The 15,070-nt window shown below is 43.0% G+C and overlaps 1 protein-coding gene across 2 annotated transcripts in view; it reads right to left on the reverse strand.

Moving 5' to 3' along the window:
* mthfd1b (methylenetetrahydrofolate dehydrogenase (NADP+ dependent) 1b) overlaps window positions 1-15,070 on the reverse strand; it is an 83,050-nt gene that overhangs the window by 56,301 nt on the left and 11,679 nt on the right. The window contains exons 1-7 of one of the 2 annotated variants that reach the window (XM_063045590.1): window positions 14,417-14,801; window positions 14,229-14,313; window positions 12,320-12,379; window positions 11,419-11,472; window positions 9,283-9,419; window positions 6,612-6,712; window positions 4,558-4,694 (exon numbers count right to left, since the gene is read on the reverse strand). In XM_063045590.1, coding sequence (XP_062901660.1) covers window positions 4,558-4,694; window positions 6,612-6,712; window positions 9,283-9,419; window positions 11,419-11,472; window positions 12,320-12,379; window positions 14,229-14,313; window positions 14,417-14,568 — 726 coding nt within the window. In that variant the 5' untranslated portion in view covers window positions 14,569-14,801. Of the gene's footprint in view, window positions 1-4,557; window positions 4,695-6,611; window positions 6,713-9,282; window positions 9,420-11,418; window positions 11,473-12,319; window positions 12,380-14,228; window positions 14,314-14,416; window positions 14,802-15,070 lie in introns of those variants that run through there. The other variant, XM_063045600.1, reaches the window with a different exon arrangement.

Genomic DNA, 15,070 nt, shown 5'->3' on the forward strand with positions numbered 1-15,070 from the left:
TAAGTTCTCACAGTGAGAGGAGTGAGGCCAGAGACTTGAGCCGAAGTTTCATGGAGATAGTTAAAATGGTATTAAAAGATAAACCGAGTAACAAATTCTGTATCTAAATGAAATACAGAACAAATTAGAACACTACCAACTGTACAGTGCCATAAAACTGTATTCATTCTTAATAGTTATTGTCAGAGGAATTCATCCAGTGCACTCATGAACAAAATCAAAGCAGACACTTAGTGCAGATAATGGACTGCCTTCATACAATGCTGTCAATGATTGCATCTTCCAAATCTTCATTTTCATTGTAACATTCAAGGTGGTTGTCGATACCTTCAAAATTTTATTTCCGAACTTGTTAGCATTCTTGGTAAGTGACTGTCCTCATTTTTAAGGACTCTTCATCTTACATTTTTGATATTTATTGCTTATTTATTTAGATTATTTTCTCTTCTGTGTTTGCGGAGTTTGTTGTCTTTTACACATTGTCGATTTGTCTGTCATGTTGGATGCGGTCTTTTTTCAATTCTATTGTGTTCCTTGTATTTACTTGTGTGCCCGCAAGAAAATGAATCTCAGGGTTGTATATAGTGACATATGTACTGTGATAATAAATTTACTTTGAACTTTGCTAAAGTAATGAAATCATTTAATTTTCACTCCTAGCTGTTTCTGGCATCTCCAAGCCTGAATGCTTGAAACCACAGTGAGCTCAACAGTTTGGAATTGTCTTACTGTTTATTTCCCGTGAATTATTAGTGACAAAAATCACTGCTTTTTGAACACAAACACATGCAACTGATGTCATTTAAAACCTGTTCACTCTGCTCACTCTAAGCACAGTGAAACATCTAAAGGCTACTCAAGTGCGTGTGATTGATACTAGTTAGAACCTGTTCGGCAAGTCTCCTGCCTGGATTAAGCAGCAGTGTCCCAAATAAACGAAGGGAATTCCAGCAATTTTTTAAATTAGCGTTTGTTCTTTACGAGTTTTCCCAAACGAGTGCTGCCCCAGCTAACTAGAATCCACTGTTCTAAAGATCCTTAAAGAAGATCTACGGTGATTCAAAGGATCTTGTACACTGCTGCCATCTGGTGACTGGATAAGGAGAAATTTTCATCTCACTCACATCTTTCAGACACAGGCAATACCAATGTCTCCCCAATGTCAACAGGGAATATTATTCACTACCATACCCCTCCCTCCTCTCATCTGCCTATTTTCCCATTCATCACCCACCAACCCCTTTCTCTAAACTACTCCCCTCTCTCTCCTGGCTCTATCTGACCATGATCTGCCACCTCATCTAGTTCTACCTATCACCTACCAGATCCGTGCCCCTCTCCCCTTTCTACTGACTATCTTCCCTTTACTGTCCCATTCCTGATGCAGGGTACCATCCTGAAACACCCACCATTTCTTGTCCTCCACAGATGTGAATCAATTTCTTGTCTGTCTTTCTCTCTGTCTGCATGTCTATCTTTCTCTCTTTCTGGCTACCAATTTACTTACAGAACTGTGCAAAAGTCTTAGGCAGATATATATAGCTAGGGCGCCTAAGACTTCTGTACAGTACTATAGAAATTTTATGTATTGAACTGTACCGCTGCTGCCGCAAAAAAATCATAACATATAACCATATAACAATTACAGCACGGAAACAGGCCATCTCGGCCCTTCCAGTCTGTGCTGAATGCTTACTCTCACCTCATCCCACCGACCTGCACTCAGCCCAAAACCCTCCATTCCTTTCCTGTCCATATACCTATCCAATTTTTCTTTAAATGACAATATCAAACCTGCCTCTACCACTTCTACTGGAAGCTCGTTCCACACAGCCACCACTCTCTGAGTAAAGAAGATCCCTCTCGTGTTACCCCTAAACTTTTGGACCCTAACTCTCAAATCATATCCTGTTTGAATCTCCCCTACTCTCAATGGAAAAAGTCTATCCACATCAACTCTATCTATCCCCCTCATAATTTTAAATACCTCTATCAAGTCCCCCCTCAACTTTCTACGCTCCAAAGAATAAAGACCTAACTTGTTCAACCTTTCTCTGTAACTCAGGTGCCGAAACCCAGGTAACATTCTAGTAAATCTTCTCTGTACTCTCTCTATTTTGTTGACATCTTTCCTATAATTCGGTGACCAGTTCGGTACACAATACTCCAAATTTGGCCTTACCAATGCCTTGTGCAATTTCAACATTACATCCCAACTCCTATACTCAATGCTCTGATTTATAAAGGCCTGCATACCAAAAGCTTTCTTCACCACCCTATCCACATGAGATTCCACCTTCAGGGAACTATGCACCATTATTCCTAGATCACTCTGTTCTACTGCAATCTTCAATGCCCTACCAAAATGTAGCACCTCACATTTATCAGCATTAAACTCCATCTGCCATCCTTCAGCCCACTCTTCTAACTGGCCTAAACCTCTCTGCAAGCTCTGAAAACCTGCTTCATTATCCACAACGCCACCTATCTTAGTATCATCTGCATACTTACTAATCCAATTTACCACCCCATCATCCAGATCATTAATGTATATGACAAACAACATTGGACCCAGTACAGATCCCTGAGGCACACCGCTACACACCGTCCTCCAGTCTGACACACAGTTATCCACCACTACTCTCTGGCATCTCCTATCCAGCCACTGCTGAATCCATTTTACTACTTCAATATTAATACCTAACTATTGAACCTTCCTAACTAACCTTCCGTGTGGAACCTTGTCAAAGGCCATACTGAAGTCCATATAGACAACATCCACTGCTTTACCCTCGTCAACTTTCCTAGCAACCTCATCAAAAAATTCAATAGGATTTGTCGAACATGACCTTCCATGCACAAATCCATGTTGACTGTTCCTAATCAAACCCTGTCTATCCAGGTAATTATATATACCATCTCTAAGAATACTTTCCATTATTTGACCCACTACTGACGTCCAACTTACAGGTCGATAATTGCTAGGTTTACCCTTAGAACCCTTTTTAAACAATGGAACAACATGAGCAATACGCCAATCTCCGGCACCATCCCCGTTTCTAATGACATTTGAAATATTTCTGTCAGAGCCCCTGCTATTTCCACACTAACGTCCCTCAAAGTCCTAGGGAATAGCCTGTCAGGACCCGGAGACTTATCCAATTTTATATTCCTTAAAAGCGCCAGTACTTCCTCTTCTTTAATCATCATAGTTTCCATAACTACCCTACTTGTTTCCCTTACCTTACACAATTCAATATCCTTCTCCTTAGTGAATACCGAAGAAAAGAAATTGTTCAAAATCTCCCCCATCTCTTTTGGCTCCACACATAGCCGTCCACTCTGATTCTCTAAGGGACCAATTTTATCCCTCACTATCCTTTTGCTATTAATATAACTGTAGAAACCCCTTGGATTTATTTTCACTTTACTTTCCAAAGTAACCCCGTATCTTCTTTTAGCTTTCCTAATTTCTTTCTTAAGATTCTTTTTACATTCTTTATATTCCTTGAGCACCTCATTTACTCCTTGCTGTCTATATTTATTGTAGCTATCTCTCTTTTTCCGAACCAAGTTTCCAATATCCCTTGAAAACCATGGCTCTCTCAAACTTCTAACCTTTCCTTTCACCTAACAGGAACATAAAGATTCTGTACCCTCAAAATTTAACCTTTAAATGACCTCCATTTCTCTATTACACCATTCCCATAAAACAAATTGTCCCAATCCACTCCTTCTAAATCCTTTCGCATCTCCTCAAAGTTAGCCTTTCTCCAATCAAAAATCTCAACCCTGGGTCCAGACCTAATGTGAATGATGATAAACCCAATTCTGATATGGGTCTCTGTTGTGAACTGAGAATGGGAAGGGGCAGGGAGAGAGGAAGAGAGTGGGAAGCGCCAGAGAAACATACTGTAATGATCAATAAACCCATTGTTTGGAATCAAATGACCTTGCCTGGTGTCTCAAGTCTGGGTATGTCTGCATTTGTGCCACACCCCTGTCCCTAGTACTCCTTCTCTGCCTCCTGTCCCACACCCCTTCCATGGCATCCCACACCCGCCATTCCCAACGCCCTTTCCTTTGGCCAGATTAACAAACTCGCTCTCTGCTCCACGTTGACAAATACAGTACTATGCAAAAGTCTGAGCCACCCGGGGGGGGGGGGGGTGTGTGCGCGCACGCACCAAAGACTTTTGCATAGTACAATATATATTGTGACATATTGTTTAGCTCCAGGTTCCAACAACTGCAGTCTCCGGAAGATCACATCACTGATGAAGTGGCTGGAGTTGGTTGGGTTTAGGACATATGGCTCAGAGCTCGCTTGCTGTCTTTTCATCTGTCTTTCTGCCACCTGCTTTTCTGTTCATCCGTCCTTACTATCTACGGCAACTTGAAGTAATTTGTTATGCCTGCACTGTACTATGGCCACAAACCAACACATTTTCAACAATTTCCCCAAAATTCAGTGATAATAAACTTGATTCCGATTCTGGATTGGGTGTGTTTTTACCTACTTTTTTTTTTAAGAAAAGGTTGCCAGTGTCCTCTTACCTCACCCTGGAGGTCTGCTGTCTTAGAATGGCAGGTGGTCACTGTGGCATTGCTCGACACCAGCAGGTCACGCATGGGAGCGCCAACAATCTTGCTCCTCCCAATAACAACTGCCTGGGAGCCGGGTATCTTCACACCTATAACAACAGGTTAAGGCAGAATGCACTCAGGGCCGGAACAATGTCAGCTGTGTTAATTGACCTGTGTTTCAGAACCAAAGCATAGAAGGCTTCACAGGGTAGATAGAGATATTTTCACTGGTGAGTGAGGCACAGACATAACTACAAAATGAGGGTCTGCCTATTTAAAATTGAAATACTTAAGAATTTCATCTGCCAGTGGGCAGTGAACATTTGGAATATTTATGGTGGAATATGGTAGATAATTACTTCATCTGTCCATTCCTCACAGGCTCTTCAACCAAGCAGTGCTGCTGCTGGAAGGCAGTCTGTATGAGTAGGTGTGCAGCAGTCATAGATCACTACAGCACAGAAATAGGCTCTTTGGCCCATCTAGTCTGTGTCAACTGTTATTGTATCTAATTCCATTGACTTGCACCTCGACCATAGCCCTCTGATCCATACACTAATCCAAACTTCTCTTAAATGTTGCAAATGCACCCACCACTTCCGCTGCCAGCTCATTCCACAAATTCACCACCCTCCGAGCAAAGACACTCAGGTTCCCCTTAAATATTTAACTGATGGCCTCTGCAAAGGGCAGCACTATGGAGGCTAACAAGCTCACTTGGCACCCCTCCTGGAAAGTGGAAGGGACCAAGGAACACAAGGTTAAATCCAGAATCTGAGATTATCCTTGTGTCTAAAAGCAGATAACTTTAAACTTAAGCTACAGGGCCATGTTTAAAAAGCAAATAATATACTCAAAGGAGTTCAGAAGCTGGTTATTCTGTAAAAAGTCATTCGCCTTCGATATAGCCTTTCTGCCACCACCATTTCTCCACCCATATTTCCAACTGATTTCCTGCTGAATTCTTTGACCACCTTTCTCACGATCCACGACTCTGAATTTTTCTATCGTCTGAACACACGAAGCAGCCCACTTACAGATGGAGAGTATCCTAAACTGGCTGCATCACAGCCTGGTATGGAACCACCAATGCCCAAGAACAGAAAAGGCTACAGAAAGTGGTGGATACAGCCCAGTCTATCACAGGCAAAGCCCTTCCCATGACTGGGTACATTTACATGGTAAGCTACCACAAAAAAAGCAGCATCCATCAAAGAACCCACCATCCAGCCCATGTTCTCTTCTCATTACTGCCATCAGGCAGGAAGTTCAGAAGCCTGAGATCTCAGACCACTAGTTCAGGAACAGTTTGTCCCTACAACCATCAAGTTCCAGAGCCAGCATGAACTCTACGATCTACAGACTCACGTTCTCAACATAATTTTTTTATTTACAGTTTGTTTAGATTGTACATTAGTTAGTTGTCAGTTTATGTATAGTTTTCATAGTTTCTATTGTATTTTCTTTATTTTTCTTGTAAATGCCTGCAAGAAAATGAATCTCAAGGCAACATATGTACACTGATAATGAATTTACTTTGAACTGTAAAGAGGATGTAGAGATCTCTGTCAAGGCCCCAGCAATCTCCTCTCGACTAGCAAGGGTGTGTCAAAGGTTACAGGGAGAATGCAGGAAAATGGGGCTGAGAGGGGTAACAAAATCAGCTATGATGGAGAGGTGGAACACTTGATTGGCCAAATGGACTAATTCTGTTTTGATGTCTTATGGTATCAATAACCTATGATAGATCCCATCAGGTTTGGTGACTTGTCCACCTAAATAATCAAGAAACCCAGCACCCCCCACCTATTCATATCGAAATGCCCGAGATTTCAGCATATCCATCCACCCCCCCACTTCTATCATCCATGTCCTCATATCCTTAGAAGTCCAATTATCCCAGTCTACAATAAGCTCAATGACTGAAGCCTCAGAGATCTACTGTAATTACATGTTGGAGTAAATGGAAGTAGATATTCATGTTTCCACAACTCCATGATCTTATAATCAGACTAAGCTCCTACCAGTCTGTTTGATCAGCTCCAGGCAGCCTTTGGGAGTACAGGGGATGAAGCAGTCGTTTAGGTCTCCTCGAGCCAGCTTCCCCGCATTGATGCTTGTTAATCTGGGAGTTTGTTAAAATGGGTGTTAAAAATTACCAATACATCAACTCAAGAAAGGCAGTCAATAAGGTGGGTGGTCATAGACGTACCCAAGAATCAGGTTTACTAACACTACTACATTCAGATTTATTTATCACATTTACATTGAAATATAATGAAAAGAGTCGTTTGTGTTAACAGCTAACACACCCATGGATGTGCTGGGGAATGCCCATAAGTGAAATGTCATGTAATTTGTTGTTTTGCACTAGCAGTGAATTGCAATACATTAAAAATACTATAAGTTACAATAAAAAAAAATAATAAAAGGGACCTTCATGATGGATGCCATCTTTTTGAGGCATCGCCTTTTCAGTCTAAATCTAGAGGGCATAGGCTTAAGGTGAGAAGAGAAAGATTTACAGGAGATCCAAGAGGTGAATTTTTTGCACACAGAGGGTGGTGGATGCGTGAAAAGAGCTGCCAGATAAAGTGCTGGACGCACATACAATTACTACTTCTAAAAGACATTACATTGGTAGAAAAGGTTAAGAGGGGTGTGGGCCAAATGCAACTAAATGAGACAGGCTCAGCTCGGCATGGATGAGAATGCAGAAGGCCTGTTTCTTTGCTGTGATCCAAAAATACCTCATAAATCTGAATAATCTGGAGTGGTGCGTTAAAGGTTTACCAGAATACTGCCAGGATTAGAGGATATGTGCTCTGATGGGAGGCTGGATAAACTTAGATTGTTTTCTCTAGAGCAGCAGAGGCTGAGGGGAGAGTTTAAACAGATGAAATTCTGCAGATGCTGGAAATCCTGAGTAACACACACACAAAATGCTGGAGGAACTCAGCAGGTCAGGCAGCATCTACGGCAATGAATAAATAGTCAACGTTTCGGGCTGAGACCCTGCTTCAGGTCTGGAAAGGAAGGGGAAGATGACAGAATAAAAAACTGGGGAGAGGGGAAGGAGGATAGTTAGAAGGTAGTAGGTGAAACTAAGTGGGTGGGAAAGGCAAACGGCTGGAGAAGAAGGAATCTGATGGGAGAGGAGAGTGAACCCCAGGAGAAAGGAAAGGAGGAGAGGACCCAGGGCGAGATGATAGGCAGATGAGAAGAGGTTAGGGGCCAGAGTGGGGAATAGAAGAAGAGGGGAGATGGAGGAACTTTTTTTTAGCAGAAGGAGAAATTGATATTCATGCCATCAGATTAGAGGCTATCCGGTCAGAATATAAAGTTTGCTCTTCCGCCCTGAGGGTGGCCTCATCATGGCACAACAGGAGGTCATGGACAGAGACTTATAAGATTATGACAGGCATAGACAGATTTGACAGCTGGTATCTATTTCCCAGGAGTAAAATGTTTAACACCAGAGGGCATGTGCTTAAGGGAGGTGATAAGTGAAAAGGGTAAAGTGCTGAAGAAGAGGTACCTCAAAGGAGAGGAGAGTAAACTATGGGAGAAAGGGCAGGAGGGGAGGCCCGTGATGCGGGAAAGAGAGGGGTTGATCAGCAGTGAGAAGAGTTAAGAGGGGAGCCATAGTGGGAAATGAAAGAAGAAAGGGGAGGGAGAGAAATTACCAGAAGTTAAAGATAGCAATGTTCATACCATCAGATTGGCAGCTACCCAGACAGAAGGCCCGTTGCTCCTCCAATCTGAGAGTGGCAGTACAGGAGGCCATGGACTGACATATCGGAATGGGAGTAGGGATTGGAATTAAAATGATTGGCCACAGGAAAATCCTGCATGTTGTGGATGGAGCGAAGGTGCTCAACAAAGCGGTCCCCCAATCTAAGCCAGGCCTTACCAATACAGAGGAGGATACATCAGAAGCACACAGATGACCCTAACAGACTTGTTGGTGAAGTGCAGATTATGGAACACACAGAAATGCTGGACAAACTCAGCAGGTAAGGTAGCATCTATTGACATTTCAGGCCAAGATCCTTTAAGACTACACCTATTCCCTTCTGCCTACACAGTCCCCATACCCCTCCGTTCTCTGTACTTTCATATGCCTATATAAAACACCTCTAGCAAATCAAATACACAAGAGATTTTGCAACGCTGGAAATCTTGAGCAATACACACAAAATGCTGAAGGAACTCCTGATGAAGTGATTTGGCATTTGGCCTGAAATGTCGACTGTTTATTCCTCTCCATGGATGTTGCCTGACCTGTTGAGTTCCTCCAGCATTTTGTTGACTCTTAACTGATCTTCTTACGAAGAATTCCTATGCAAGGTTGCCAATCTGAAATGTTAACTGTGCCTTTGCTCCAAAGATGCTTCCTGGCCAGCTTAATCACAAAGAGAAAATCTGCAGATTAAAACACAAAATGCTGGAGGAACTCAGCAGGTCAGGCACCACCTATGGGAGGAGGAAATGGTTGACGTTTTAAGCCAAGACCCTTCATTAGGGTTGGAAAGGAAAGTGGAAGAAACCAGAATAAGAAGGTGAGGAGATAGGAAGGAGTACAAGCTGGTAGGTGATAGGTGAAGTGCTCATACTTGACTGCTAGTTACTGGCCCCTTCTGGGGAACACAAGGAGTAGAGTGGATCTGACACCATGTGCATAAGCATCCATACCCATCAACATCCTTTTCAGGGGCAACAGCATTTGTTACTTTCTCAACATCGATTGGATTAATGGAGTCCAGCGGGAGCTGTACAATGAGTCCATGCACACTAGGGTCTTCGTTAATGTGAGTGATGCTACTCAGCACCTGCAACAATAGAGAATAGGTCAATCAGCAAGATAACACAGCAAGGGATCCCAAGCGAGGGCTGGCATGGTAGTGAACAATTAGCATAACACTATTATATTACCAGTGACCTGGATTCAATCCCCACCACTGTCTGTAAGGAGTTTGGATGTTCTCCCTGTGACCACATAAGTTTCTTCTAGGTGCTCCAGTCTCCTCCCACATGCCAAAGATTAATTGGTCATATGGGTGTAGTTGGGTGGCATGGGCTCGTTAGGCCGGACTGGCCTGTTATTGTGCTGTATCTCTATATAAAAGACATTGCACTCCAGGGGATCCACGGACACATTAACCAGGGACCTTTGACTGAACGAACAAACACTCAGATCGAGTTCACTGACCACAGAATGGCACTCTTGAACCTGCTACCTCAACTTCAATTCAACAATGCTCCCTAACAGACAGGCTTAACTCACGTTGGGTAAGTTGGGCCTGCTTCCCTGCCCTATAACTTCATGGCTCAAGCAATATCACAAAGACAATCAAGAATAGGGGAAAGATAATTCTATGAGTGGAATGGGAGGACAAATGTTAACAACTGAATTAAAACACAGGGCTGAAACATGCCTGGCTGCCAGTTAGCACGAACAGAACGCTTCACTGATTATCCTCCAAGGAACCAAGGAAGTGAACATTCATGTGACCTGGAGTGGCTTTTGTACTGAACAACAATGAATGTGACATTACTTTTTGTACTACTTAGTCATTACTACGTATAGAACAGTACAGGCCCTTCGAACCACCATGTTGTGCTGACTTTTTTAACTATTTAAAGATCAATCTAACGCTTCCCTACACCAGAGCCCTCAGTTTTTCTATCACCCACATGCTTATCTCGGAGTTACTTAAAATCTCCCTAATGTATCTGCCTTTCCCACTACCCCTACAGGGCATTCCATGTGCAAAGAACTTAACTCTGACATTCTTCCTATGTCTCCCCCCAGTCACCAATTATTTGCTTCCTATTTAATTTACTACTTAATTATTTTAATATGTTTCTTATCATAACTTCTTTTTGCACCACTTATTTACTTATTACTTATTTATGATTGTAACTTTCAATTTTTTTATGCTGTTACAAACCAAAACAACTCACAACATATTTCTGATCCTGATTCAACCTTGCGGTTTGGAACAAGGGCACTGCTCAGTTTGTACAAAAATAGCTAATCTTCAATCTGGTGCTCTCATTTAAACCAAGGACTCCCGATTCAGAATGGGTGAAAGTGACCCGAGCTCCTGCTACTAGCTGTAACCTAGAAGGTGAGGGCAAAACAGATTCCCGGATTAAATTTCCCACTCACAGAACAGAGACTGGAGTACCCGCACTGCAAGGGAAAGCAGTGGTCCTTGTTTCACTACAGGGAAAGGTTGAGTAGGTGAGCGCTTTGTTCCCTGGAGTGCAGCAGAAGGAGGAGATTTGATAGAGGTATACAAAATTATGAGATATAGATAGGGTAAATGCATGCAGGCTTCTTCCATTGAGGTTGGGTGAGACTAGAACAAGAGGAGGAACTTCCTGATTCGGAGGGTGGAACGAACTTCCAGCGGAAGTGGTGGAGGTGGGTTCAATTGGAACATCTAAGAGAAGTTTGGAAAGTACATGGATGTGAGGGGTATGGAGGACTATGGTCCAGGCATGGGTCGATGGGACAAGGCAGGGCGTGTTGAACTGTTGGACTAGATGGGCTGGAGGGTTTGTTTCTGTGCTGCAGTGCTCTATGCTTTCCTGAATGGGAGAGAAAAATTTCTCGGCGGTGGGGGCATAGAGAAATGAATGGAAGGGAGGAACAGAAAATGCAGAATTGGGGGCATAGAGAAATGAATGGAAGGGAGGAACAGAAAATGCAGAATTGGGGGCATAGAGAAATGAATGGAAGGGAGGAACAGAAAACGCAGAATTGGGGGCATAGAGAAATGAATGGAAGGGAGGAACAGAAAACGCAGAAGCTGTACTTGCCTCATCTTCAGTGGCAGTTTTTGGCATCTTCATGTGGTTGGCATTCATTCCAATCTGCAGGGAGAGATATAAATCAACAACAAAGAAACACAACCTCTTCGGTCAGGAAAGCTCACCAACACCTCTACTTTCTGAGGAGGCTAAAGAGAGCTGGTCTATGCACATCTCTACTCACAATTTCTACAGGTGTGCAGTGGACAGCACCCTGAGGTGCTGCATCACCCTGTGGGACAAAAACTGTACTGTGGCAGACAGGGGAGCTCTATAATGGGTAGTTAAAACTGCTCTGCACTTACCCACCATCAAGCAAATATATATAGAAAGGTGCCAGAAAAAGGCAAGCAATATCATGAAGGATCCCACGCACCCTGCTCATGGACTGTGAATTCCCATCAGGGAAGATACTACACAGTACCTATGCCAGGACCACTAGACTCAGAAACAGTTACTTCCCCCAAACTGACAGGCTGATCAAATTCCACTAATTAACCCACCCCACCATCACCACTTGGCGTCACTATATTACAATCAGTCTATGTACACTCAGTGGCCACTTTAGGTACACCTGCAGATTAATGCAATTATCACGTGGCAGCGACTCAATGCATAAAAGCATGCAGACATAGTCAAGAGGTTCATTTGTTGGTGAGGCCAAACATCAGAATGGGGATAAAATGTGATTTAAGTGACTTTGACCGTGGAATGATTGTTAGTGTTAGGCAGGATGGTTTGAGTATCTCAATGTGTAGATCTTCTGGGATCTTTAATCTGATAACCAATACCAGAGATACATCAAGGAAGTAGGAGAGGAGGAAGAAACATCAGTTTTGACAGCTGCAGTTGAAAGTCAGTGCAGTTAACCTGGTTAATCAAAAGTGAAAATGTTTAAAATATTTCATACCTCAGCAGCTGCTTTCAGTTTCATACTGATGTACAGGTTCGAATCATCCCTGTCTCCAACCTAAAAAGGAATGAAAGAAGGAGAATGAGAGGCGAAAAGGAGCATGAGCAAACTGAAGAACAGGAAGCAAATGAGATAGAGGGAGAGAGAGAGAGACAGAGAGAGAGAGAGGGAGGAGCAGAATGGATGACAGGATCAGGATGCATAGGAAGGGAAGGTGACAGATGGGTCTCATGACTGAGGTGCTGGATGGATATGGGTGACAGAGACTGGCAGTTAATATAGTCAGAAATAGAAGAAAGCATAAGGTGGCAGAGAAAAAGAATGAGAATGCAATTGTGCAACAGAAGCAATATATTAAAAACTGTAAAACTCTCCTTGTTAAAAAGAAATTGATATGGCTATGGCCCAGAAATACTGATCATGTTCTAATCCTTCTATCTGAGGAATTTAAATTTACGTAATTAAATATGGAATAAAAGGCGGTTTATTAATAGTGATCATGAAACCACTGAACTGTGTTAAACCCTGTCCGATTGACTATTGCTCTGTAGGATAGGAATCCTTATCCACTGTAGGTATGTGACGCCAATCCCACAGCAATGTGACAAATGCTGGGAGTACTCAGCAGGTCAGGCTACAACTGTGGGAAGAGAAACTGAGGTAGTGTTTCTGATCAAAGGCCCTTTGTCAGACCTTAAAAGTTAACTACATTTCTCTTCCCACAGATGCAGCCTGATCTGCTGTGTATTCTGCACATTTTTCCTTTTTATTTTAGATTTCCAGGTTCTTCTTTTTAAAATATTTCCACAGCAATGTGATATGGCTCAGCAGGTCTGACATTGAGGAGATGCAATGTTGGCCCAGATACAACGCGAGAACAGTAAACAAAGGAGAACGGAAGCAAGGTTAATGAAGTGATGAGATGGATGGGCCAAAGTTGCTCGGGCCAGCACTTAGTCATGCTCTACACGTTTGGAATTTCCAATCAATTTACCAGCTGTGGTCCATATAGATTGAGCCCAGAGCTGGAAAAAATTATTATTCTTGCATGTCAAGTGCCCCGTTCAGGTGCTCAGCAAATGTACGACCATGAAAGACTGAGAAGCAGCCCCACGGTGCTAGGCAAGTGTGCCATGCAACAGTTCAATATAATTGCCACCTTGATGCACGAGTCAAGCACCTTGGCCAGGAAATTAAATGATAATTGGCTATGCAAAATTAAGTCTCAGTACTTCAGGCCAACTTCCCATAGAAATCTGCCTTGATTAGAGGAAAAAATGGGAGCAAAAGTGGGCCCCGAAGACATCCTTTCAATGTCCATTCTATCTAGGCCTTTCAATATTCGACAGGTTTCAATGAATTTTCCAAAGTACCTCAGCCCTTTATAGTCATAGTCATACTTTATTGATCCCGGGGGAAATTGGTTTTCGTTACAGTTGCACCATAAATAATTAAATAGTAATATGTAAATTATGCCAGGGACCATGTTCGTGTCTCCATCATCTGAACTAGTTACACGAACAAGTTAGCCCTCTCAAGGGACCCCGGAACACCCTCAGGCTCACTGGCATGGATGTGTGAGGTCAGCTTCAACTTTACAGTTCACATCCATTCATTTCCTGCACCATCCCAGCTCAATGTCTTGCTGCTTTACCCATCACAGCCTGCTCCTCTTGTCAGCATTAACCTGTTTTGACTCCTCCCCCCAACAATCATGGTGGTGGGAGAGAGAGAATTGATGTAGCTGCTGCCTTGAATTTCACAGAACATCTCAGAGTCACCTACCATACTTTCTTATATACAAAACTAATTTGACACACATATGCAATGATCATAAGGTGTAGCAGCAGAATTAGGCCATTTGGCTCATTGGGTGCTGAAAGTGACTCAAAGCTATGATACTCACTTGCAGAATAGCCAAGCCAGGCCGAAATCCTGGGACTTGCTCCTTCATCAGTTTCACTTCATTCTTCAGTCGTTCCCTGACTTGTCTGGGGGGGCGGGGGGGAGGAAAAAGAAGAGAGCACACACACTCAATCATTGGTCAGGACTCAAACCAAAACAGAAACCATCTATAAACTGTGCAGTTCTCACGTGGAAGTTTTCACTCCGGACACCACACTCGCTACTGCCCTCACTGCCAGCAAACTTTTCCATGGATTAAAGAGTACTGCAGCCAGCCTGGAGCCCCTGCCAAGGGGCAGGAGGGGGCCACGAGAGAAGAAAGGGTAGGTTAGCTTGCGCATTACTGAAGAGAAAAGCAGAGACTGATACTCGGTATGAAACAGCTGGAAGTGCCAGGAATCAGCCCACACACTATAGTGTGTATTGGCCAGTGATGCTTGTTGGAACAGTGAGTGTTACTTATTTGCACAGACACAGCCTGCGAACACAGTTACAATTTTCAGATGTGTTCCCTACCCTTTGCCGTCACCACCCAATGCCCCCCTATAAATCCTTCAGACCACAATCATATATCCATTAGATGAGGAATATTCAGTAGCCTATACTTCTGTGAATAACTTATTAAAATGAAGATTTTGCATAGTCAAGGCCACCCGATCAGGATTAGGTCCAAATTCCTCTCCTACTGTTCAGTTATAGTTGAATTTTAACAGACTGGTAATAAACATCACCAGTCTGAGACACATTACATTGAAAAAAGTGTGTATGTGGGGGGGGGAGGGGGAGAAGAAAGACAGATGTAAAGAGAACTGCCTTGCTAAAGCAGCCAACATAATCGAAAGC

This window comes from Mobula hypostoma, chromosome 1 (assembly GCF_963921235.1).
Source record: "Mobula hypostoma chromosome 1, sMobHyp1.1, whole genome shotgun sequence".
Lineage (NCBI taxonomy): Eukaryota > Metazoa > Chordata > Chondrichthyes > Myliobatiformes > Myliobatidae > Mobula > Mobula hypostoma.